Source organism: Carassius gibelio, chromosome A7 (assembly GCF_023724105.1).
Source record: "Carassius gibelio isolate Cgi1373 ecotype wild population from Czech Republic chromosome A7, carGib1.2-hapl.c, whole genome shotgun sequence".
Classification (NCBI taxonomy): Eukaryota; Metazoa; Chordata; class Actinopteri; order Cypriniformes; family Cyprinidae; genus Carassius; species Carassius gibelio.
Window position 1 is genome coordinate 39,460,257 of NC_068377.1, and position 19,537 is coordinate 39,479,793.

The 19,537-nt window shown below is 35.2% G+C and overlaps 1 protein-coding gene across 1 annotated transcript; it reads left to right on the forward strand.

The window, feature by feature from the left end:
• The first annotated feature begins 15,476 nt into the window (after positions 1-15,476).
• LOC128017552 (pentraxin fusion protein-like) lies at positions 15,477-17,787 on the forward strand. Its single transcript, XM_052602955.1, has 5 exons — positions 15,477-15,592; positions 16,804-16,943; positions 17,279-17,370; positions 17,441-17,534; positions 17,640-17,787. Exons 1-5 carry the CDS (start codon positions 15,477-15,479, stop codon positions 17,666-17,668), a joined length of 471 nt encoding a protein of 156 aa, XP_052458915.1. The 3' UTR covers positions 17,669-17,787.
• Positions 17,788-19,537: the final 1,750 nt, after the last annotated feature.

Here is a 19,537-nt window from a genome sequence, read left to right on the forward strand (position 1 = left end):
TTTATAAAGCACTCTGTTTGCTTGACATAAACAAATCCTCTGGTCCTGATTGTGTGGATCCTGTGTATCTGAAACTAGAAGCAGATTATATTATATCTGCTTTAACTTATATTTTTTATATTTCTTTAAATACTGGTGTTATCCCAGAAATTTGGAAATCAGCATTTGTTGTTCCTTTATTAAAAGGGGGGGATCCCACTATAATGAATAATTACAGACCAATTTCAAAGCTCTGCGTTTTATCATAGGTATTAGAAAGCCTTATTAGTGAACAGTTGACATGCTATTTGAATGCAAACAGAGTGTTGTCTATTAATCAATCCAGGTTTCGCAAAATACACAGTACTACAACGGCTATTTTGAAAGTTTTAAATGATATTGTAGGGTCAATGGATAATGGTGAATTTTGTGCCTCGCTTTTTATTGATTTATCAAAGGCTTTCGATACAGTGGATCACGTAATATTGCTGCACAGATTGAAGGTTGTTGGTTTATCAAGTCACGTTATTCCTTTGTTTATAAACTATCTGAGTGGAAGAACCCAGTGTGTTCAAGCCGAAGGTAAACAATCTGATTCATTAGAGATCTCCAAAGGTGTTCCCCACGGATCGGTGCTGGGGCCCCTTTTATTCACCATTTATATAAATAGCCTTGATTATGACATTCAGGATGCCAACTTTCATTTTTATGCCGATGATTCTGTCGTGTATAGCAGCGCTTCCTCTGGACAGCAAGCCTTGTTTAAGCTTCAGTCAGCCTTTAACATCATTCAGTTAAGGCTTCACAGTTTAAAACTTGTTCTGAATACTGATAAAACCAAGTATATGTTATTTTCCAATTCAAAAAAACATGAAAATAATTTAGTATCTCTTCAGACCTTTCAAGGTACAGTGATTGAATTAGTAAAAGAGTACAAATATCTAGGCATCATAGTTGATGATGCCCTATCTTTTAGCTCTCATATCACTCAACTGAAGAATAAACTGAAAATCACACTTGGGTTTTATTTCAGGAACAAGTTTTGCTTTTCTTTTAATGTAAAAAAGAAACTAGTCTCTGCTACTTTTCTCCCTGTCCTTGATTACGGTGATGTTGTATATCAGTTTGCACCTTCTTATCTTCTCTCTTCCTTTGATGCCGTTTATCATGGTGCTCTAAGGTTTATATCAAATTGTAAATCCTCAACTCATCATTGCACCTTGTATCACAGAGTAGGTTGGCCTTCTCTGTATACCAGAAGAAAAATGCACTGGTACTTAATTATTTACAAAGCCATCTTGGGATTGTTGCCTTCTTATCTTTGTTGTCTTATGCAACAGAAAATTATCAATAGTTATTTTCTTCGTTCACAAAACTTTTATACTCTTTCTGTTCCTTTCACCCGAACTGAGCTAGGTAAGAGGCCTTTTATGTATGCAGCGCCGTTTGATTGGAATTTCCTCCAATCTAAATTAAAATTAGAAAATCTGCTGACTCTAGACCACTTCAAATCAGTTATCCAACAAATGGAAGTTGATCTAACTATATGCAACTGCTTTTAAGTGTTTTTAATCTGTTTGTGTGATGTTTATCTGTGATGGAATTGATTGTACTGCTGCACATTTTGGCCAGGACACTCCTGTGAAAGAGATTTTTAATCTCAGAGAGCTTTTTCTGGTTAAATAAAGGTTAAATAAAAAAAAAAAGTTAGTATGCTGCCCGCAGTTGGAATCAGTTCCAGAAGAGATCAGATGTGCTAAAACACTAGTCACATTTAAATCTAGACTCAAAACTCATCTGTTTAGCTGTGCATTTATTGAATGAGCACTGTGCGGTATCCAAACTGATTGCACTGTTAACTGTTTTAAAGTCATTTTAAATAAGTAAATTTTTTAATCATTTCCAGAGTTTTAAAATTGCTTGTTTTTATTTTTGTGATTTATTTTTCTTCATGATTACTTTACTTTCTTTTATGTAAAGCACTTTGAATTACCATTCTGTACAAAATGTGCTATATAAATAAACGTGCCTTGCCTTACCTTACATTAACCTGAGAAAAATAAGAATTAAAATGTACTGGAGCCCTATCATTAATGATTTTATGTACCATTTTTAATTTCCCTAATTCTAATCTTTCATTCAATTGGTAACCAATCAAGCTGTTGAAAGTGCGTATTATCCACATGACTAAAACAATGTAATCCTAAAGATAATCTTATCAATCTATTTTCACGCCCCTGGACTCATTATGTTGTGGTTTCTTTCCTCATGTTTTCTGTGTGACCTAGTTTCTGTCTCATGTTAATTGTGTTTTTATGTTCAGGTGTGTTATGTCAATTACCCTCCTTAACATTCCCCTTAAACCCTATTCGCACGGGATTAGTATTATCTGGGGACCTTGTGTGAATTTAAAATCACCCCCCACCCCCATTCTGAATTTATTGTGGTGCATTCGCATGGGATAAATGAAGCCTGTGATTTTACTTGAATTTATTGACTTATCTTCCAGAGAGTCCCGTTCTATGATCCAGATGGATTTAAAAATATAACTATAAAAATATATTTTCTTGCGCTGTGTCATTTACATTTCACCAGTTTAAAATAACATCTCAAGCTTTCTGCTTGATTTATTTGTAACACTTTAACCTCAAAACCTTTTTAGCTTTTTCTTTCTAAAAACTGTATGGTGTAGCGATATAACAGCACCCAAAATACTATCAAACACTATAATGCAGATCATAGGCAACTTCCGCAATTATTGTAGATGACTGGAGGTCACCAGGTAATAATAATCCTGTGCAAATAGAGTTGTATAAGTTACATTCTGTTCAGTGTTTGGTTGTCCAGTCTCTTCACTTTATGAGTTACCCCATGTGGATTATTAAAGACTTTGTATCTTCCTTTGCCTCATTTACGTGCTTCTCTCCTGCACCACACCGACAGAAGACTGAACCTTTGAAAAAGTAAAACGGCATGTTTCCCTGTGTTTTGTTTTTCCTTTTGTCAGTTTTTATTTTATTTTATTGATGATCCTGCTGTCTTCCCCCTCCTTCTGGAGCAGAGGAGCCTTCCCTTGAGGAACATATAAGACTATTTGTGGAAATCACCAACCATACCCACTACTCAAACTACTGCCTCTGCACTTTCTTTAAGACCAGCCTGAATGACGAGTTCAGAGTGCAGTGGAAATTCACCACCTTTGTGGAGTGGGTGCTTGTACATCGCGTCTGACTGTGCACATTGCGGACGACTCCAGCCCCACTCCAGACCCAGAGCCCAGCTCACCAGCCCACCGATGACAGACAGCCAGAGCCTCTTCATTTTCACATTTTAATGCACATGACTGACACAAGCAATCTTTATCAACATTATTACCAAGCATTACTGTCTGAACCACTGACATGGAGGCCCCTGGTGGCCATGGGGTTCTATGCAACTGGTTATATCACTTATTAGGTCAGGCACTGGTATAACAACATAACAAAAAACGTTTTGCCTTAACTAAGCCATCTCTAATTGATGTAATACTGAAATCAAATTTCTCTTCAAGCCTACTAGACCCTGCACCTACTTTTCCTCTGAAACCCTGTATCCCTGTTATCTCACACCTAATCAACATGTCTTTCAAATGACGGAGGCCTCACGGGTTTGGAACGTCATGAGGGTGAGTCATTAATGACATCATTTTCCCTTTTTGATGAACTAACCCTTTAACTGTTCTGCCTGAACAAGGTACATTATTGGAATGTTACTCTTTAAATTGTCTGAATATGAGAGAGTCATTACTGACTTTATTCCAAAAGCTTGTCACTGAATCTTTGCTGTGATGTAAGTTTTTATGAGTCAGCTGCTAAATAAATCGTGAAAAGTTTGGTTTGAAAAGTTGCCAGCATATGTGTATGTGTTTCTTTACTTTTTTAAATTCGTAAAAATGTGTTTACAGGGTTAAATTCGATTTGTAAATCAATATTATGAGACTTTTGGGTTCCAGTATATATATAACACCAACAGAACATAATATGACAGTGAAACTTTATTAAAAAATCTCTATTTGTCATTCATAATAACATAGAATATATATTTACATTTTTGCATTTGGCAGATGCTTTTTACCCAAAGTGCATTTAGGAGATTTTATAAGTTCTTGCTTTACCTGATTGAAGGATAGTGACGATTATTTCAAAACAACCTGTTCAAAGGATGTGATCACATCAAACTGTTATTTACAATCATTTCCCAACAGTGGGACGGTCACATCATTTTCATTTTTCCAAGTAAAACTAGTTATACACAGCACAAAATAAAAGTTTGAGAGAGAGACCAACAGTGTCTTTGAGAGAGAGAGAGGGCGCTATCATTAATGTTATTATTAAACACACAATCCCAACATGACCACAAACCCGAATCAGATGGGCCCTCTCAACTTGGCACAAACACTCCCATCCAACATCAGCACAAACCAGACCGAGACAAGCCCCCTCACTATAACACATCATAACAACGTCAGGCTCGAATACTCAACCACTGAGTAAGCCAATCTCTTTTTCCTGTCTTGACTGTAAAATCACAAAACTGTTTCTCCAATCCACCTGCATGTACTCCAGGTGAACAGGGTTCCCCATATTTCATCTCCACAAGAGCAGTAAGCAGAAGTTCAAGCATTTTTGTATGTTTATATGTGGACATTTTTCAGCAAAATGTATCTTATCTTTAACTGGAAAACATTCTTCAACTTATCTTTGTGAAATAATGAATCTCTTTTTAAATCAGCCAACTGCAACTTTCACAAGTTCACACCTACACATAATTAGCTGAAGTATGATAATGCATATTTGGCATGCTGTCCAGGAAAGGACTCTGAGCTAACCATCATTAGCATGGAACATGTTTCAACCATAGACAAAGCACAGACTGAACTTGACAAACATCCAAAAACAGTAACATGTTTAACGCACAACATTTACATTTCCCATTAAGCCAACACATCAAGAATGCATTCTACATTTACATGCATTTCATATCTGATGGGGAGATGGGAAAGTTAAAGGGGAAAATAACATTATTTCATGTATTTGGTGGAATGCAATGTGTTTATGCGGTTTAAGGTCCAAAAAGAACATTGTTTTCCATATAATGAACATTATTGTTTCTCCTCCATGCCCACCTTCTGAAACTATATGAACTAAGGTTCATCGGTTTGAAAAAGTGAGATGTGCTCTATCCAGTGCGTTGTGATTGGTCGAATGCCTCAAGCGTGTGAAGGAAATGTTATGCCCCTTACCATTAGATAGCAGGAGATGGAACAAAACATTAAAAAGAAGGGTTACGATAAGGAAAGAGGTAAGACCTTCATAAATATTGGAGAAGCTTTCCAGCAGAGGACATATTATACGTTTTGTTTTGTTTCATCTTTTATGTTTAAAGATTTGTTATTTTTAAAGATTTGTTTAAATTTTATAAATGTGTATTTGCTTAATACTGAAGGCAAACAAGAAAGTATTATAATGTTTGCCTTTCTATTACTAATAAGTGACGTGACATAGAGCCAAGTATGGTGACCCATACTCAGAGATAAAATAAATGAATACATCAATAAATAAAAATAAAACACAGTGGGCCAATGAAACCAGTATTCAACTTAAACATTTATCATCCAAAAGTTGTTTTTGGTCTGATTGCAAACACTCATTGTTCCTTTCTGATACATCAGCATTCACATCTCATTCATCTCAAACAAGTGTCATATTCATAGCTTCTTTCCACAAAAAAAATATGGTCTCCACATTGGTATTTACATGTAGGCAAAAGAATTGTACGCCTAGTCAAACGAACTGCACAAACAAGTGCATCAGGGCCAAGAAAAACACTGAGCAGACATTTTCAGAAAGAATCAAGTAAGAATTGTGCCAGATTAATGTTGGTGGAGCTTAAACATGAAAAATGAAAAACACATGATGAGCTGTTGTTTCTAAGCTCAAGACACTAGTACAGATGCAATCATCGTCTGCATTCAAATATGTTCGAGTTCTTCTGAGTCAGCAATTTGAGAACATTTACATTTACTTTCATGGTTTTTGGAAGAGACTTTCAAAGCACACAACTCGAAGAAAGCTCAGTTCATAAGCAAATAAAGTGACATTCTAAGAAGTGAACAGCAGTAGATGTAGAGGCAAGTGGAAAAAAAGGGGCAAATATTTTCTACATTGCTATATGAACAATTTAAAGAGCCAGTAAGATGGAAATTCTAAGCTTCCTATCACTGTTTATAAGTCCTGTACATTAGGTTTAAATCCATCCAAGGTTAAAAAACATTGTCATTTTGTCAAAATATCATTTTAAAATTACCTCAATTCTCAGAGATCCCCAAACGGTTCAGGGGCAGGTCAAGACGGTAGGCGGAGATTATTATGCAAAGTGTTCTAGTGACGTACATAGAGATGAGCAAAAGATTTGAAATCTATAACGACTCGTTTCAGCGATTCAGAGTCGACTCCTTACTTTAGAAGCCAATAACTTTATAAATCGTGTACTTTTTGGTTTAATTACTTTGCACATTGTTTACACTGATGGACAGCTACATCATACACTGTAATACAGTTAATTTTTGATTTCCCATCTGTGTGGCTCTTTAAAATTAAAGATCATCAGAACCAGATGTCTTTATGCTTTCAGGTAGTTTTTACCGGCAGCTTTCATGCATACAAACAAAATGAAAATGACTGTTGATCTTGAGACGTTCATAAGAAGGGAACGAAAAGACAAACTGAAACATGGCAGGTGCAACAAAATGCGGACAAATCTAGACTGTTATGATTTTTTTATTTATATATATATATATATATATATATAGGAGCTTGACAACCTCAGTTCTCATTCACTCAAAACCTCATGTTTCACTGAAAGAATGTCATACAAGTTAGAACGATATGGAATAACGACACAGTTTAAGTAAATATTTGGTGCCACTGAATTTGAATACAAAAATAAACTCTAATGTATTTCAGGAAGATTGTCCCTCAATTTTCTCTCAGGAGAGGACAGCTGACAAACTGTTTGGTGGAATTTGCTTTTGCTGTTTAGACGTACTATTCAATGTAAAGTGTGAAGTGACTTGCTTCAGATAAAAGTGACCACCACAATTTCAATAGCATTGATATTTTGATAACATTATCTCTAAAAGCTGAAGTTGCAAGTTATCATTATTTTCAGTGAAAATGTGTTCACTTTTTTTTGTAGCTAAAAGATGCAAAATATTGTTGTTTTGTGTATCCATTTTCCCATGCCTAGTCTCTTGTAAGCCTAGTCAAACGAACTGCACAAACAAGTGCACCGGGCACAGAAAAACAATGAACAGACATTTTTAGAAAAAAGCAAATAGGAATTGTAGCAGATTAGTTTTGGTGTAGTTTAAACATGAAAACACATGATGAGCTGCTGCTTTCAGAGTTCAGGACATGAGCTACTGAGAAACTTTCTGAAAAAAATAAAAAAATAAATTGGAAACAATCTCGGAATATTGACTTAGTTTCTCAAAATAATTAGAAACTTTCTCTAAATAGTGAGGAACATTCACGTAATAATAACTTAAATTCTCAAAATAATGAGAAACTTTCTTGAAATAAAGAGAAACTTTCCTGTAATGACAAATATCTCAAGTTACTTATGTAACCATGGTTTCCTAAGAAGGGAACGGGACACTGCATTCTGTAGAGGGAGGACTTTTTTTATGCATGTGCAAAGCAGTGGATCAGAAGGAGCTAAGCGATACCGGCTGGTTAAATTGTGTAATGTGAGAGTACAACCCGATCTTCAAGTTTTTCAGTTTATCAGTGAATACAGTTGGATGGTTTATCAATTACTTATTGAATAGATCTCGATGTGTAAATATAGAGGCACTCGCTTTTAGTACTCTAAACGTAAGTATCGGTGTACCACAAGGATCTGTCCTTGGGCCATTATTAGTTATTTTATATATTACTGATATTGGGAATTAACTTGCACATTCAAGTTTTCATTTATATGATGATGAAATGGTAAATTAGTCCTCAGCATCAACATTGGATCAAGCTCGGAGTCATCTTAAATCTGATTTTGATGCAGTTCAGAAAACATTGAGTGATTTAAAACTTATTTTTTAAATGCAGAGAAATCTTAAACTTATGATGTTTACAAAAAGAAACTACAAGACAACATCCCATCACCACTGAGGCAAATTAATGACTTGCTAATGACCTGAATGATTTTTTTTGTAGATTTAAAACCCCCTACACCCATTCTGACCATCTCCCTACACAACCATTAACATCTCCTGGATACTTAACAACCTGGAGCTCAACACACTCAAAACAGTGGAGATGATAGTGGACTTCAGGAGAAACCCCCCTGCTTGGTTTATTAGTAATTTAAATAGTAATTTAGTAATATAAATACAGTGCACTATAAATTTGATCAACAGATTATTTTTCAAGTAGTCTACAGCATGACTTCCAGCCCATCTACTGACACATTATTACAGTTCTTTATAATTTCAACACGTTTCTTTGGAATTACATCCATTGTGAAAAGTGCTTTATATATACATCTGAATTTAATGTTTTTTTTTGTGTGTGTGTGTGTGTTTTTTTTTTTTTTTTTTTTTTGCAAGGGGATTTTTCAGCATGTAGGCAGGGCTGGACTAGGGTTCAGCCCACGTGTTCCCCCGTGAAGGTTCTGCTGGGTTATAGTAAACCTTCGGTTGGAGTAAATAAATTTATAAATAAAACAGGACAGAAACAAATAATGATATATATATCTGAAATTCAAAGCAAATGCATTTTTGTTAAATAGAATTGCACATGACACTAAAGCAATAATTTTGATTCTGTCATCCTTTCCATACCCTCAAGTGACTGCAAACCTGTATGGCTTACTTTCTTCTGTGAAACACAAAATAAGATATTTAGCTTTTGCTTATACCTTTGATTTCTACTGTATGGACAAAAAATATCTTGAATATCTCAAATTATCTTCTTTTTTCATGTTTCACAGTAGAAAGAAATCAACACGTTTAGAATGACAGGATGTTGAATAAATGTTGAGTAAAAGTAAAATAAGAACTGTATTACTTAATACACACAAATAATACACACAAAATTTAGGAAAGACACTGATATTTATATTTATATATCGGTCTCTTACAGAATTAACATTTTACTTCTAATAAAATCAATGAAAACTATTCTTTCTTCTTGCTTATACTGTAATTAGTAGGCCTATTAGTAAGATGGTGGTCACTAGAAGTAAAACCATGGTAAATTACTATGCTGCTGAACTGACTAGCCTATGAAGGCCTGTTGCCGTTTTCCAGTTTACCTTTTCACACAGTTTATATTATCATGGCTGTTATCAGCCAGCATCACTACATGACCTTTAATGTTCTCATATATCACACGACACAACTATAACAATAATTCTGTATTAATTCAATTAATTCAATTAAAACAATAACTCCATTTGGATGGATGAAGCGACCTGTGCAATTAACAGGAGTGCAATTACTGTGATGAAGGGACAAGGCTAGTGGGAATTGTAGTGCCTACGGTGAGGTGCCTATGGGTAAGTGAGCCCACTAGTGGACACCCAGGGAAACAGAGACTAGACAGCGTGACATGTAGTCCTTTCTAGTTCCGAATCTGTTAAAGAACTTCACCTGCTGTGTGCGAGCATCTAGCTACTATATATAGCTAGACATCTTTTCAAGTGACTTGTAGTCACGAGTTAATATGTAGTGGCCATGATGAAACTAAGTGAATGGAACATGTGCTCTCCTGGGCACCGTAGTAAGTGGTCAAAATGCTTAATTCGACTTATAAAAGATTATCTACTCTTCCCTGTTGATGATCTTTTACCTAGTTTCTGTGCGATCTGAATTTATACGTTTTGAAATTTAGATGACTTAATTTGATGTTCTGAATTTCTTCTTCATCTTGAAAACTTAAAGCTGTATTTTTAAATACTGGATATTTGCAGTCTACGGAAATGTTTACATTTCAAGCAAATAAACTATGTTAAATGCCATATAATATTCAGTTTCCTTTCAGTTAGTCACAACTTGAGTTAGACACTCAGGTGGTCCAGCGACCGTGGCAAAGCGATGTGACTTCTAAATGAGGGTTACATATGCAACCGAGACCTTTTTGTTGAATTACACTTGTCAATAATTCAAATTTACACAATTTTTGTCATATTTTAAGCTTCATTGAAAGTCACATGAGAGGAATCAATGCCTCTATCCTGATATGATTGGATATATGACTAGTTATGTTTGGTTGTGATTGGTTCTTGCAATAAATCCCCCATGTTTGTGTGCATTCTAATCTACATTCGCTAATCAATCTTAGTAATGACTTTAGGAAGACTCACTTTAAAAAGTAAATAAACAGCTTTGTTGTCAAAATGAAGACTTGCAAAATGGCCTGAAAACATTAAATGTGTTAGTTTTTAGTGAGAAATCAGCTTGGTGAAATTTAAAGAAAATCTCAGTGTCTGTGACCAGTATTTACCAAGCTTTGATTGTGATCAGAAAAATACAAAAATAGTTAGAAGTTAACTATTATAAGGAATAGCTGAATATTAGTTAACAAAGAAAATATGTTGTGTAAGTTGTTACTGCCTTGAGTTATTATTTTGGAATAAATGTATAATGCTAGAAACACTAACTTGATGAGATTCATACATGGCTTAAATAAATAGAATATTTACATTGTTAATGTAAAAATATACAATATAACCTTTTTTCCTTCTTCCTGTATGAGTAATGTTCATTTAACCAAGACAATGTAACAGGGACACAGGTTTACATAAGATTAAGGAAGAAAAAACCTTCGCTGCACACTAGGGCTGTGAATCTTTGGGTAGACAGTGATTTGATTAACCATTCATAGGTTTTCAAACGATTAATTTTGTTTCAATTCACAATTAAATTCGATCCAATTTTATTATAATATTTCAATTCTGCATTCTTTAAGTGCACAGAATTATTTAAATGCTTACCCTAAATTCTTTAAATGCTCAGAAAAAAAAAAAATATATATATATTTTTTTTTTTTTTAGATGCTAGTCTAAATTAAAAAAGAGCTTTAAAGGTATTATGCATAAGTTAACATTTTGTCACACCAGGGGCAAGTGACAGAAATTTCAAATACAATATTTATTTGTTTGGATGGTATGTATTATCATAATTATTATTATTATTATTATTATTATTATTATTTTCACAGGGAATTATTTCCTTATCTATTATTTTGAATATGCTAAAAGAAATGAAATAAATTGCTGAACAATAATCATTTGTAATCTATTAATGGAATATGGATATTGAATGGAACTACTGAATGGAAACATTCACTTAACTTGTTTTGTTCCAGCAACATGTCACATTTCATTAATCTCCATCAACATTCATTTTCTTAAGCTTTTTCCAAGAAAAAAAATGCCATCAACATTATTTACAACATTATTTACATATTTACATAGTCAAACAAACTGCACAGCCAAGTGCATCTGGGACAAGCAGACAATTTCAGAAATAAGCAAATACGATTTGTGCCAGATTATCATTGTAGGTGTACCATGAAAATGCAAATCACAAAATGACAACCTGGTCGTTTTTAAAGCCCAATAATATAGGGATGGAGAGAGTCATATAGTGTGCTTCCTCACATGTTAAAGCCATGTCCAAAATGGTTTCAAACACAAATTGACAATTCGATCATCCTGATAAAGTGATTTAAGTGCATTATAATATGCATTTAATCAATAGCTTAAAATGGTGATGTAGGAGCTGTTAAAATGACCAACATTTAAAATTTGACATTAATATCAAACATGCATGATACTGTATAAACAAATTAACATGAATACATAACATGTTCATATGAGATTTATAAAAACACGGGAAAAGAGAATAAGAAAAACAATGATGGTTTTGGAAGTGATGCAAATGAAAACACATAATCCTAATATTCATATTTTAAAGAGTTTTATGTATAATAGTCTTGTAGAAACAGATCTCCTCCTCATGTCAGAGCAGATCTAGGACAATGTTTGTGTGCTTTCAGGTGGTTTTGAGAGGAGCCTTCAAGTATAAAACAACAAAATGCAAAAGTCTTGTGAAGTCTGTAAAAACAACAGGTGCTAGTAGACTCACAAGAGCAGTATAACAGATATAGACTGTGGAAGCTGTCATATGAACCACTAGAATACAAAAAGGAATACAAACCTTAATGTAGGTTTTTTTTTTTTCTCTAGGTCCAGGCAGGGACAAAAGTGGGAGGAGAAAGAGTGTCATGTGACTTTAATGTAAAATTAAACTTATGTGTTTCTCCCAGGAACATTCAAACTTACTCAAATGAAAGATAATAGATACGCACTTGAAATGAAGATGAGGGCTTTTTACAAGAGTCTGTCACTTTTACTGGGTAAGTAAAATATAGAGTGTGTTTAATATCTATAAGGTCTGTTTCTAGCTTCATCTTTTAAACAACAATAAACACTGAAGAACCTAAAGCATAATTGACTGTGTTGATTCTGGATAATGTTATCTAAACTCGCTTAAACAATACACTTTTTACCAGAGGAGCTAAACTGTGTAAATATTATTACATGATTCTAGAGATCATACAGAATTTTATTTTATACAGTACATACAGATGCAAAATACTAAGCATCGTCATGTGTTTTCCATTTCAAGGGTTTTTCTCCGTTCAAACGAAGGCAGGAAAACAAGGTGAGATTTCATGCATTAATCTTACATCTTTTGTTAGAGAGTTTGTGCTGCTGTGAAACATTTTCAGAAATGGTGACAACAACTTGATGAAAGACAGATTGCAGACGAATGCCCTTTTATGAGTATCCTCATGCACTGGTCTTAAAAAAGGTCTTAACTGAATTAAAATAAAGTTTGAAATGAACGTTTTAGTGGTTTGCGTTTGAGGCATGTGGGGGTTATACGGTAGCCTATATATCTTGGTCTTTTGTACCTAAAGGTTAGAGTGTTTGACTCCAAAACCCTAAGCTTGTGGGTTTGAGTCTTGTGCTGGCAATAACATGACTGAGGTGACCATGAGCCAGGCACTGACCACCCAACTTCTCCCTGGGTGCCGCAGCATAAATGATGTCCACTGCTCCGGGTGTGTGTGTGTGTTCATTGCTCTGTGTGTGTGCACTTTGGATGGGTTAAATGCAGAATGAATTCTGAGTATGAGTCACCATACTTGGCTGAATGTCAAGTCACTTTCATATTAACTTGGAATGTTTACATTACATTTAAGGAGGTGAGCATTAGCGGTTGCCATAAAAAAAAAAATATATAAAACGACTGAAAATTATGCTTATTGATAAGTGTTATAGGCTTGTAAGCCTTGTTCTAACACATATTTTGCACATACATTAATGCCACAAGTTCTGAAAGGCTTGAAACTTAAATTTAATAATTTGCTGATATATTTTAGCAGGTCATATCTGGCCTTTTTTAATACATTTATTCCTGTTTACAGAGCCCATGCCATGCCGAAAATTATGTCTCTGAATTAAGACATTGATCACTTTTTATGGTTCCTTTGTATTAATTAAAACATGTTTAAAAATAAATAAATAAATAAAATTATACTGATAATAATATGATTTAGCATACAGAGTTTTGGCGTGCAAGAGATTGGTGGAATCTGCAAAATATACAAAATTAATAAATTACACAACAAAATACAACTTAAAGGGGTCATATGAAGCTATTTAAATGGTTCCTATCTCTTTGGATTATCACAAGCTCTTGGTGCATAAAGAAGCTCTGTGAAGTTGCAAAGACTAAAGTTTCAAATCCAAAGAGATATTCTTTATAAAAGCTAAGACTCGTCCACACCCCCACATCTCTACATCAATGTGGGCATATTTGCATAACACTGCCCAGATGTTCATGCAAAGAAAGAAGGTGTACCTTTTATTCTTGTTGTGTTAATGTTGCTGCTGCCACCGCCATGCCATATAGATGCTGTGTGTTTCACTGTGAAAGCGAAACTACTTTGTTTTGCCTTCCAAAAGAGGATGATATCCGCTTCGTCATGCCTAGAGCTGAACTATTAAATACATCAACTTGTACACTGTGGATGAAGTGGAGTCCAGCCCGGGGTCGTTACATGTGGTTTCCGCAAGCCCAAGGGACGCTCCTTCGTAGAAACCACCACAGCGCCATTCTCAAGTCCTGCCCACCTCTGCTCACTCAAGCCGGCTGTAACTCGCCCTCACGGCAAGAAACCATGTTTATATCACTTTTATAATAGGTTTTATGTTTAAGTCTCGTTGCTCCGGCCGGACACGGCATCACAATATGCTAAACAGGGTAACATTTCTGTCACATGAATGAGGTATTTGAAGCAATGTACTGGAAGCTGGCCAATCAAAGCACCCCTCACTTTTCAGACCAATGAGCCTTGTAAAAATTGATGCGTTTCAGAAGGCGGGGCATAGATGAGAAACAATAATGTACAGTATGTGGAAAATAATGTGTTTTTAGAACCATAAACGACATTTCATTTCATTACACCAAATAATATTATTTTTAGCAGCATCATATGACCCCTTTAAGAATGTTCTCAATTAACTGGAAAACAAACCCTGATTCACAACATTCATTTCCAAATGCATAAATCTTGTATAGACCTGCACAGGCCTCAAACCTAGGCCCTATAGAAGCTCAGGCCGACAGTTTACTAGTATCTCCGGCCGAGTCCGACTGGAGCCTGTTGCTGTGTTTGAAACGCCATACTTTCATACTACTATTACTACAGTAGATAGACAACCAGAATGAGTAATAGGCCTATAAAGCCTATATATATATATATATATATATATATATATATAGAGAGAGAGAGAGAGAGAGAGAGAGAGAGAGAGAGAGAGAGAGAGAGAGAGAGAGAGAGATCGTGTGGCACTAAAGACTGTGATGATGCAGAAAGTACAGGTTTGCATCAGAAGACTAAATTGTTTTACATTATAAGATAAAACATTTTATTATTTCAAAATATTACTTTTTTTTCTGAATTTTTATTCAAATAAATGCAGTCAAGTTATAATAACAATACATAACAATCTTCTTCCAAAAACACAAAATAAAATCTTACTGAGCCCAAACCTTTAAAAGGTGATGCAGATGAGACATGGAGAGAAGAGGGGAACATTTACTGTAGATTTAAACATACATTTGTTTATAATATATTGCATGACAAATCCCAATCAGAATCAACATATTGTTAATAACTGTAATGTTAAGTTTAAGGTTTTTTTTTCTTTTTTTTTTCTTTTTCATTAAACATATTCCAGTGAACATAGCAAAATGGGGAACAGCCTTTCAGTCGACAGACTCTGAGGGCTGGTATGCTCAAAACGCTCTGGATGGGTTGAGCTACACCTGTACTCACACTGCAACACAAACTGACCCGTGGTGGAGACTTGATCTGATGAAGATGTACCGTGTGTACAGAGTGGCCATCACTAACAGAGCCGTCTGCTGTGAAAGCAGGATAAACGGAGCAGAGATTCGGATTGGGAACAATTCCTCAGATGTTTTCAGCAACCCAGTGTGAGTCTCTCTGGCATTATATATGTTAGGGATGCACCAAAATGAAAATTCTTTGCCAAAGCCGAACATGGTTTTTAAAGTTTTTTTTCCACATGTATTTTGCATTTTGTTTTCTCATATTGCATAAATGTGCTCGTGACGAGTGGGGTGGGGCTGAGAGCCGTGGGAACGGAGCGAGTCCGGTGGAGTGATTGGGAAATGAGCGGCACCTGCTCCACTCACCGGTCTCGAGTCCCACGGAGGAGATCAGAAGGATACAAAAGAGGAGCGACGAGTGGTTTCCGTGAGGGTCGTCCGTGAGGGGCTGTCACGCTGTTTTGGGTTTATTTTATTATTAAAGATTTATTTGAATGTCTGCCTGTTCCTGCCTACTTCTTCCTAAATTTACAGTGAGTTAATTTCAAAATGTGGGATAGTCTTAGGCTACAGTCTACGCATCAAAAATTAAAAGAAAGACCTTTATTAAAAGGCTCTTATGCATGCTATTGTTATTAAACAGTCATTAATAAGCATATACATACTGTATAGTCTATGACTAATGAGTTCTTGTTTTTTCTCAACTTCTATTTTTGTGGAATCGCACAGGAAGGCTTCTTTTTTGTTTACAATAGCACATTTCTTGTAAATAAGTCTCATGACAAATACGTTGTATGTATCGCATTGTCACATGCCTTGTAAAAACTCATAAAAATGTGACTGAGCAACTGACGGGCACAAGATTTTACTTGCACTTTGGACTTTGAACCCTGCTTAAAGTTTAAAGAGCCTTTTTTGCTATTTGTTTTATTTATTTATTTTTATTTTTTATTTTTGGTGAGCAGTCACAAATAGTACATAGCCATATATTTACTATTTGTAGGTCTTTATACTATGTTAATATTGGTATAAGACCACAAAATAAAATCAGTTGCCTTAAGGAATTTACCCTTTTAGCCTATAAATTATTTAATTGTATACATGCATCCCCGATAGTACTGTTAACTTGTACGTGTAATAATAACTTATATATAACGTAATAATTTCACATTTGCTTAGCTGAAAAAAAAAGTGTATTTTACATAACTTGGGGAAAATATCAAATTATAAATGACATAACACACTGCAAAACAAAGAACTTATAATACAAATAGGCTAAACTCAGGGATAAGAGAAGAAAATATTAATGTCATACTAATAATGAGCATCAAAAGCTTTCTTTCATCTTTCTCCAGATGTGCTGTGGTTTCTACTATTCCAGCAGGAGCTACCTACAGCTACTCGTGTGATGGGATGGAGGGACGTTATGTTACTGTGAATATTCCTGGAGATTTAAGGACTCTTACTCTGTGTGAGGTGGAGGTCTATGGAGAAGGTGTGATCAAACAAGAAGATTTGATGTTTCAGGAATCTAAATAATGGCTTCTTTTATCTTTTAAATGCAATTTATAAGTTGAAAATGTAAAACTACAACAGTTGCATGCTCTCAACTTTCAGTAATTCACTACATTTTTTTTTTTTTTTTTGAGAATAAACTATGTCTTATTGCAAGTGAACCTGTAATTAATTTAATCTAGGTCTAGGTCTTTTTTGTTGTTATTGTTTTAGATTGAGTACTTTTGTTCAAGATTTTTGGGGATCACTACACAACCTCTAATTACATCGAATTCCCTTCATTCTCTGTATGTTCACTCTCATGTGCCCTTTCAGGTCCTTTACTGAAGAGAACTTTCCTGAAGATGAAACTGAAGTCCAGTTGGAGTCTGTCTGATCCTGCGGTGAGAGTCCAGCTCCTGTCACAGGTGAGAGAGCTCAGGAAACACAGATATCTGAGCTCACTGAGAGCACTTTTAAGAGATCTGCTCATTTCAGCTCCAGTCTGTTTTGGTGGAACGAGGGTTTTCTGACGTGACGCTGCAATGGACTCAACCGCCAGAACAGGAAGTGATGCGGAAGGAAGCTGCAGGTGAGTGTGTTCATACAAACACTGGAAAACTGTAAAGGAAATGTATATATTATAAATTAACTGGAAAGTGATGTTTTATAATTTAATGAACTGTTTTATTTGCAGCTAAATGTGCTGTTAGAAAGAGACGATGATGATCATGGTGATGATGATGATGATGATGATGATGATGATTGGGAAACCTAAACTCTCTTCAGTTCAGCTTTGATGTTTCTTTATTTACAAGCTTGAATGTTCTCCCGTCCTCAATGTTGATCACAATAAAGGTGTACATAAAAACTGATACAAACTGATTTCTGCAAAGCTGTGTTTTAACAGTTTATTAATGATAAAATATTACTTGGTTTACAGCATGGTCTTAGAATAAGTTGCCTAGAATATAGAATATGAATAGTACTGTATATGCATGATCTGGCATGGGTGACTGCAGGACTTCATCTGAAGCTATGCACAGACTTCTTTTTTTTCTTTTTTGTCAAATACAATGCTTACTTTAAACGTTCAATTCAATTCAGTATCTTGAGAGTGTAAAGATTACACATGTCTTTAAGACTTGAGGACCAAATGATCAGAGACGGCAAAACTGAGCAGAATGAAGGTGTCATGCACTTTAACCCTTTAAGCCCGAGGTGGGACACCACCACCACAAATAAATTCAAAATCAAATTACTAAGAAAGGACCTGAATGGAATAACACAACATAGGTATAATTTTAAAGCTTAGAATCTCAGCTTTTTAATGAATCTAATTGTTTGATCAAATCTTAATGAGGGCTAAGTAGACCCTCTATTGAATTTAAAACACACATAAAACTGGACAGGCAGTATGTAGTTTAGCCCAAAAAAATCAAAGGTAGCTGTCATGTGGCAATTTCGCTCATCATTTCATTAAACATGAATATATCATAGAAAACGTCAATATTTGTAGAAAATTAGCCAGGTTAAAAAGAGGCCAAACTCACCATAAAATTTAGATCTAAAGGTATCTCTCAGAAAGCTATAACACGTAAAGGGCCCTATAACACACCCGGCGCAATGTGACACAATGCTCAGCACAAGTGTGTTTGCTAGTTTCAGTCCGGCGCCGTTCACATTTTCCTGTCCCGCGCCACGTTGTGTAATTAGCAAATGTATTTGCACCCATTTTAGCGCCCATGGTCGTGCTGGTTTAAATAAGAGGTGTGTTCAGGTGTTTTGCTAGCGCAATGCTATTTTAAGTAGCTGCAAATAGACTGCGCCATAGACCAACTCAAACCTGGTTTAAAGACTGGCACAATGTTTTTCTTTGTTAATTAAATAGCATGTTAGTATAGGTTGGTCTGCAATGCGCATACATGCTGCTTATTAAACACAGAGACGCACAGCAGCACAACATGCCAAATATAAAAATAAATAAATAAAGGATTTCATAAGATAAAAATAAAATTTTTAATAAAAAAAAAAAAAAAACAGCTGAGTTTTATTTTGGCGACGCATTCTGTCTTTGAGCTTACCAAAAGATGAGAGTTTGATTGGTTTATTGCACGTTACACCCAAAAACCACCCATAACTCATTGAGAGAATGGGGACAAACCATTAAGACCATTAAGACTCCAATCGTTTTTCCTTCCTTAAAATAGCAAAAGTGGATTTGGACACATCCTGAGTGCACCTGCGCAATGTGCTTTACACTTTGTGTTTTGATCGTTAAAATAGGGCCCAAAGAAATAGGTCATACAGCTTCACAAAAAAATCTGAGGTTACAGTCCTGTCGTGTTTAAGCTCGTGACTTCATCAAACATGCATGTATCTTGAAAAACTTTCAGAAAATGCCCAAACTTTCCATAATACAACTATTAGATCTAAAAAATTTATTTATAGAGCTGTAACACATGAAAGATGACAGGTGTGCTTGAGGCGCAGCAAAGAAAAACGGCTCTGGAACTACATTGCTACATATAAGCAGGGTTGTGATAAAGAGTGACATGGTCACCCTGAAATATGACTGCCAGCCCCACTGGATCC

What these genes read in the sequence shown, in the direction of transcription:
- LOC128017552 (XM_052602955.1), top strand. Translation starts at nt 15,477, where the DNA reads ATGTACCGTGTGTACAGAGTGGCCATCACTAACAGAGCCGTCTGCTGT. An exon ending in GGTGGAGGTCTATGGAGAAG is followed by an intron (nt 16,944 to 17,278) that starts GTGTGATCAAAC and finishes GTGCCCTTTCAG; the next exon opens with GTCCTTTACTGAAGAGAACT. An exon ending in GATGCGGAAGGAAGCTGCAG is followed by an intron (nt 17,535 to 17,639) that starts GTGAGTGTGTTC and finishes TTTTATTTGCAG; the next exon opens with CTAAATGTGCTGTTAGAAAG.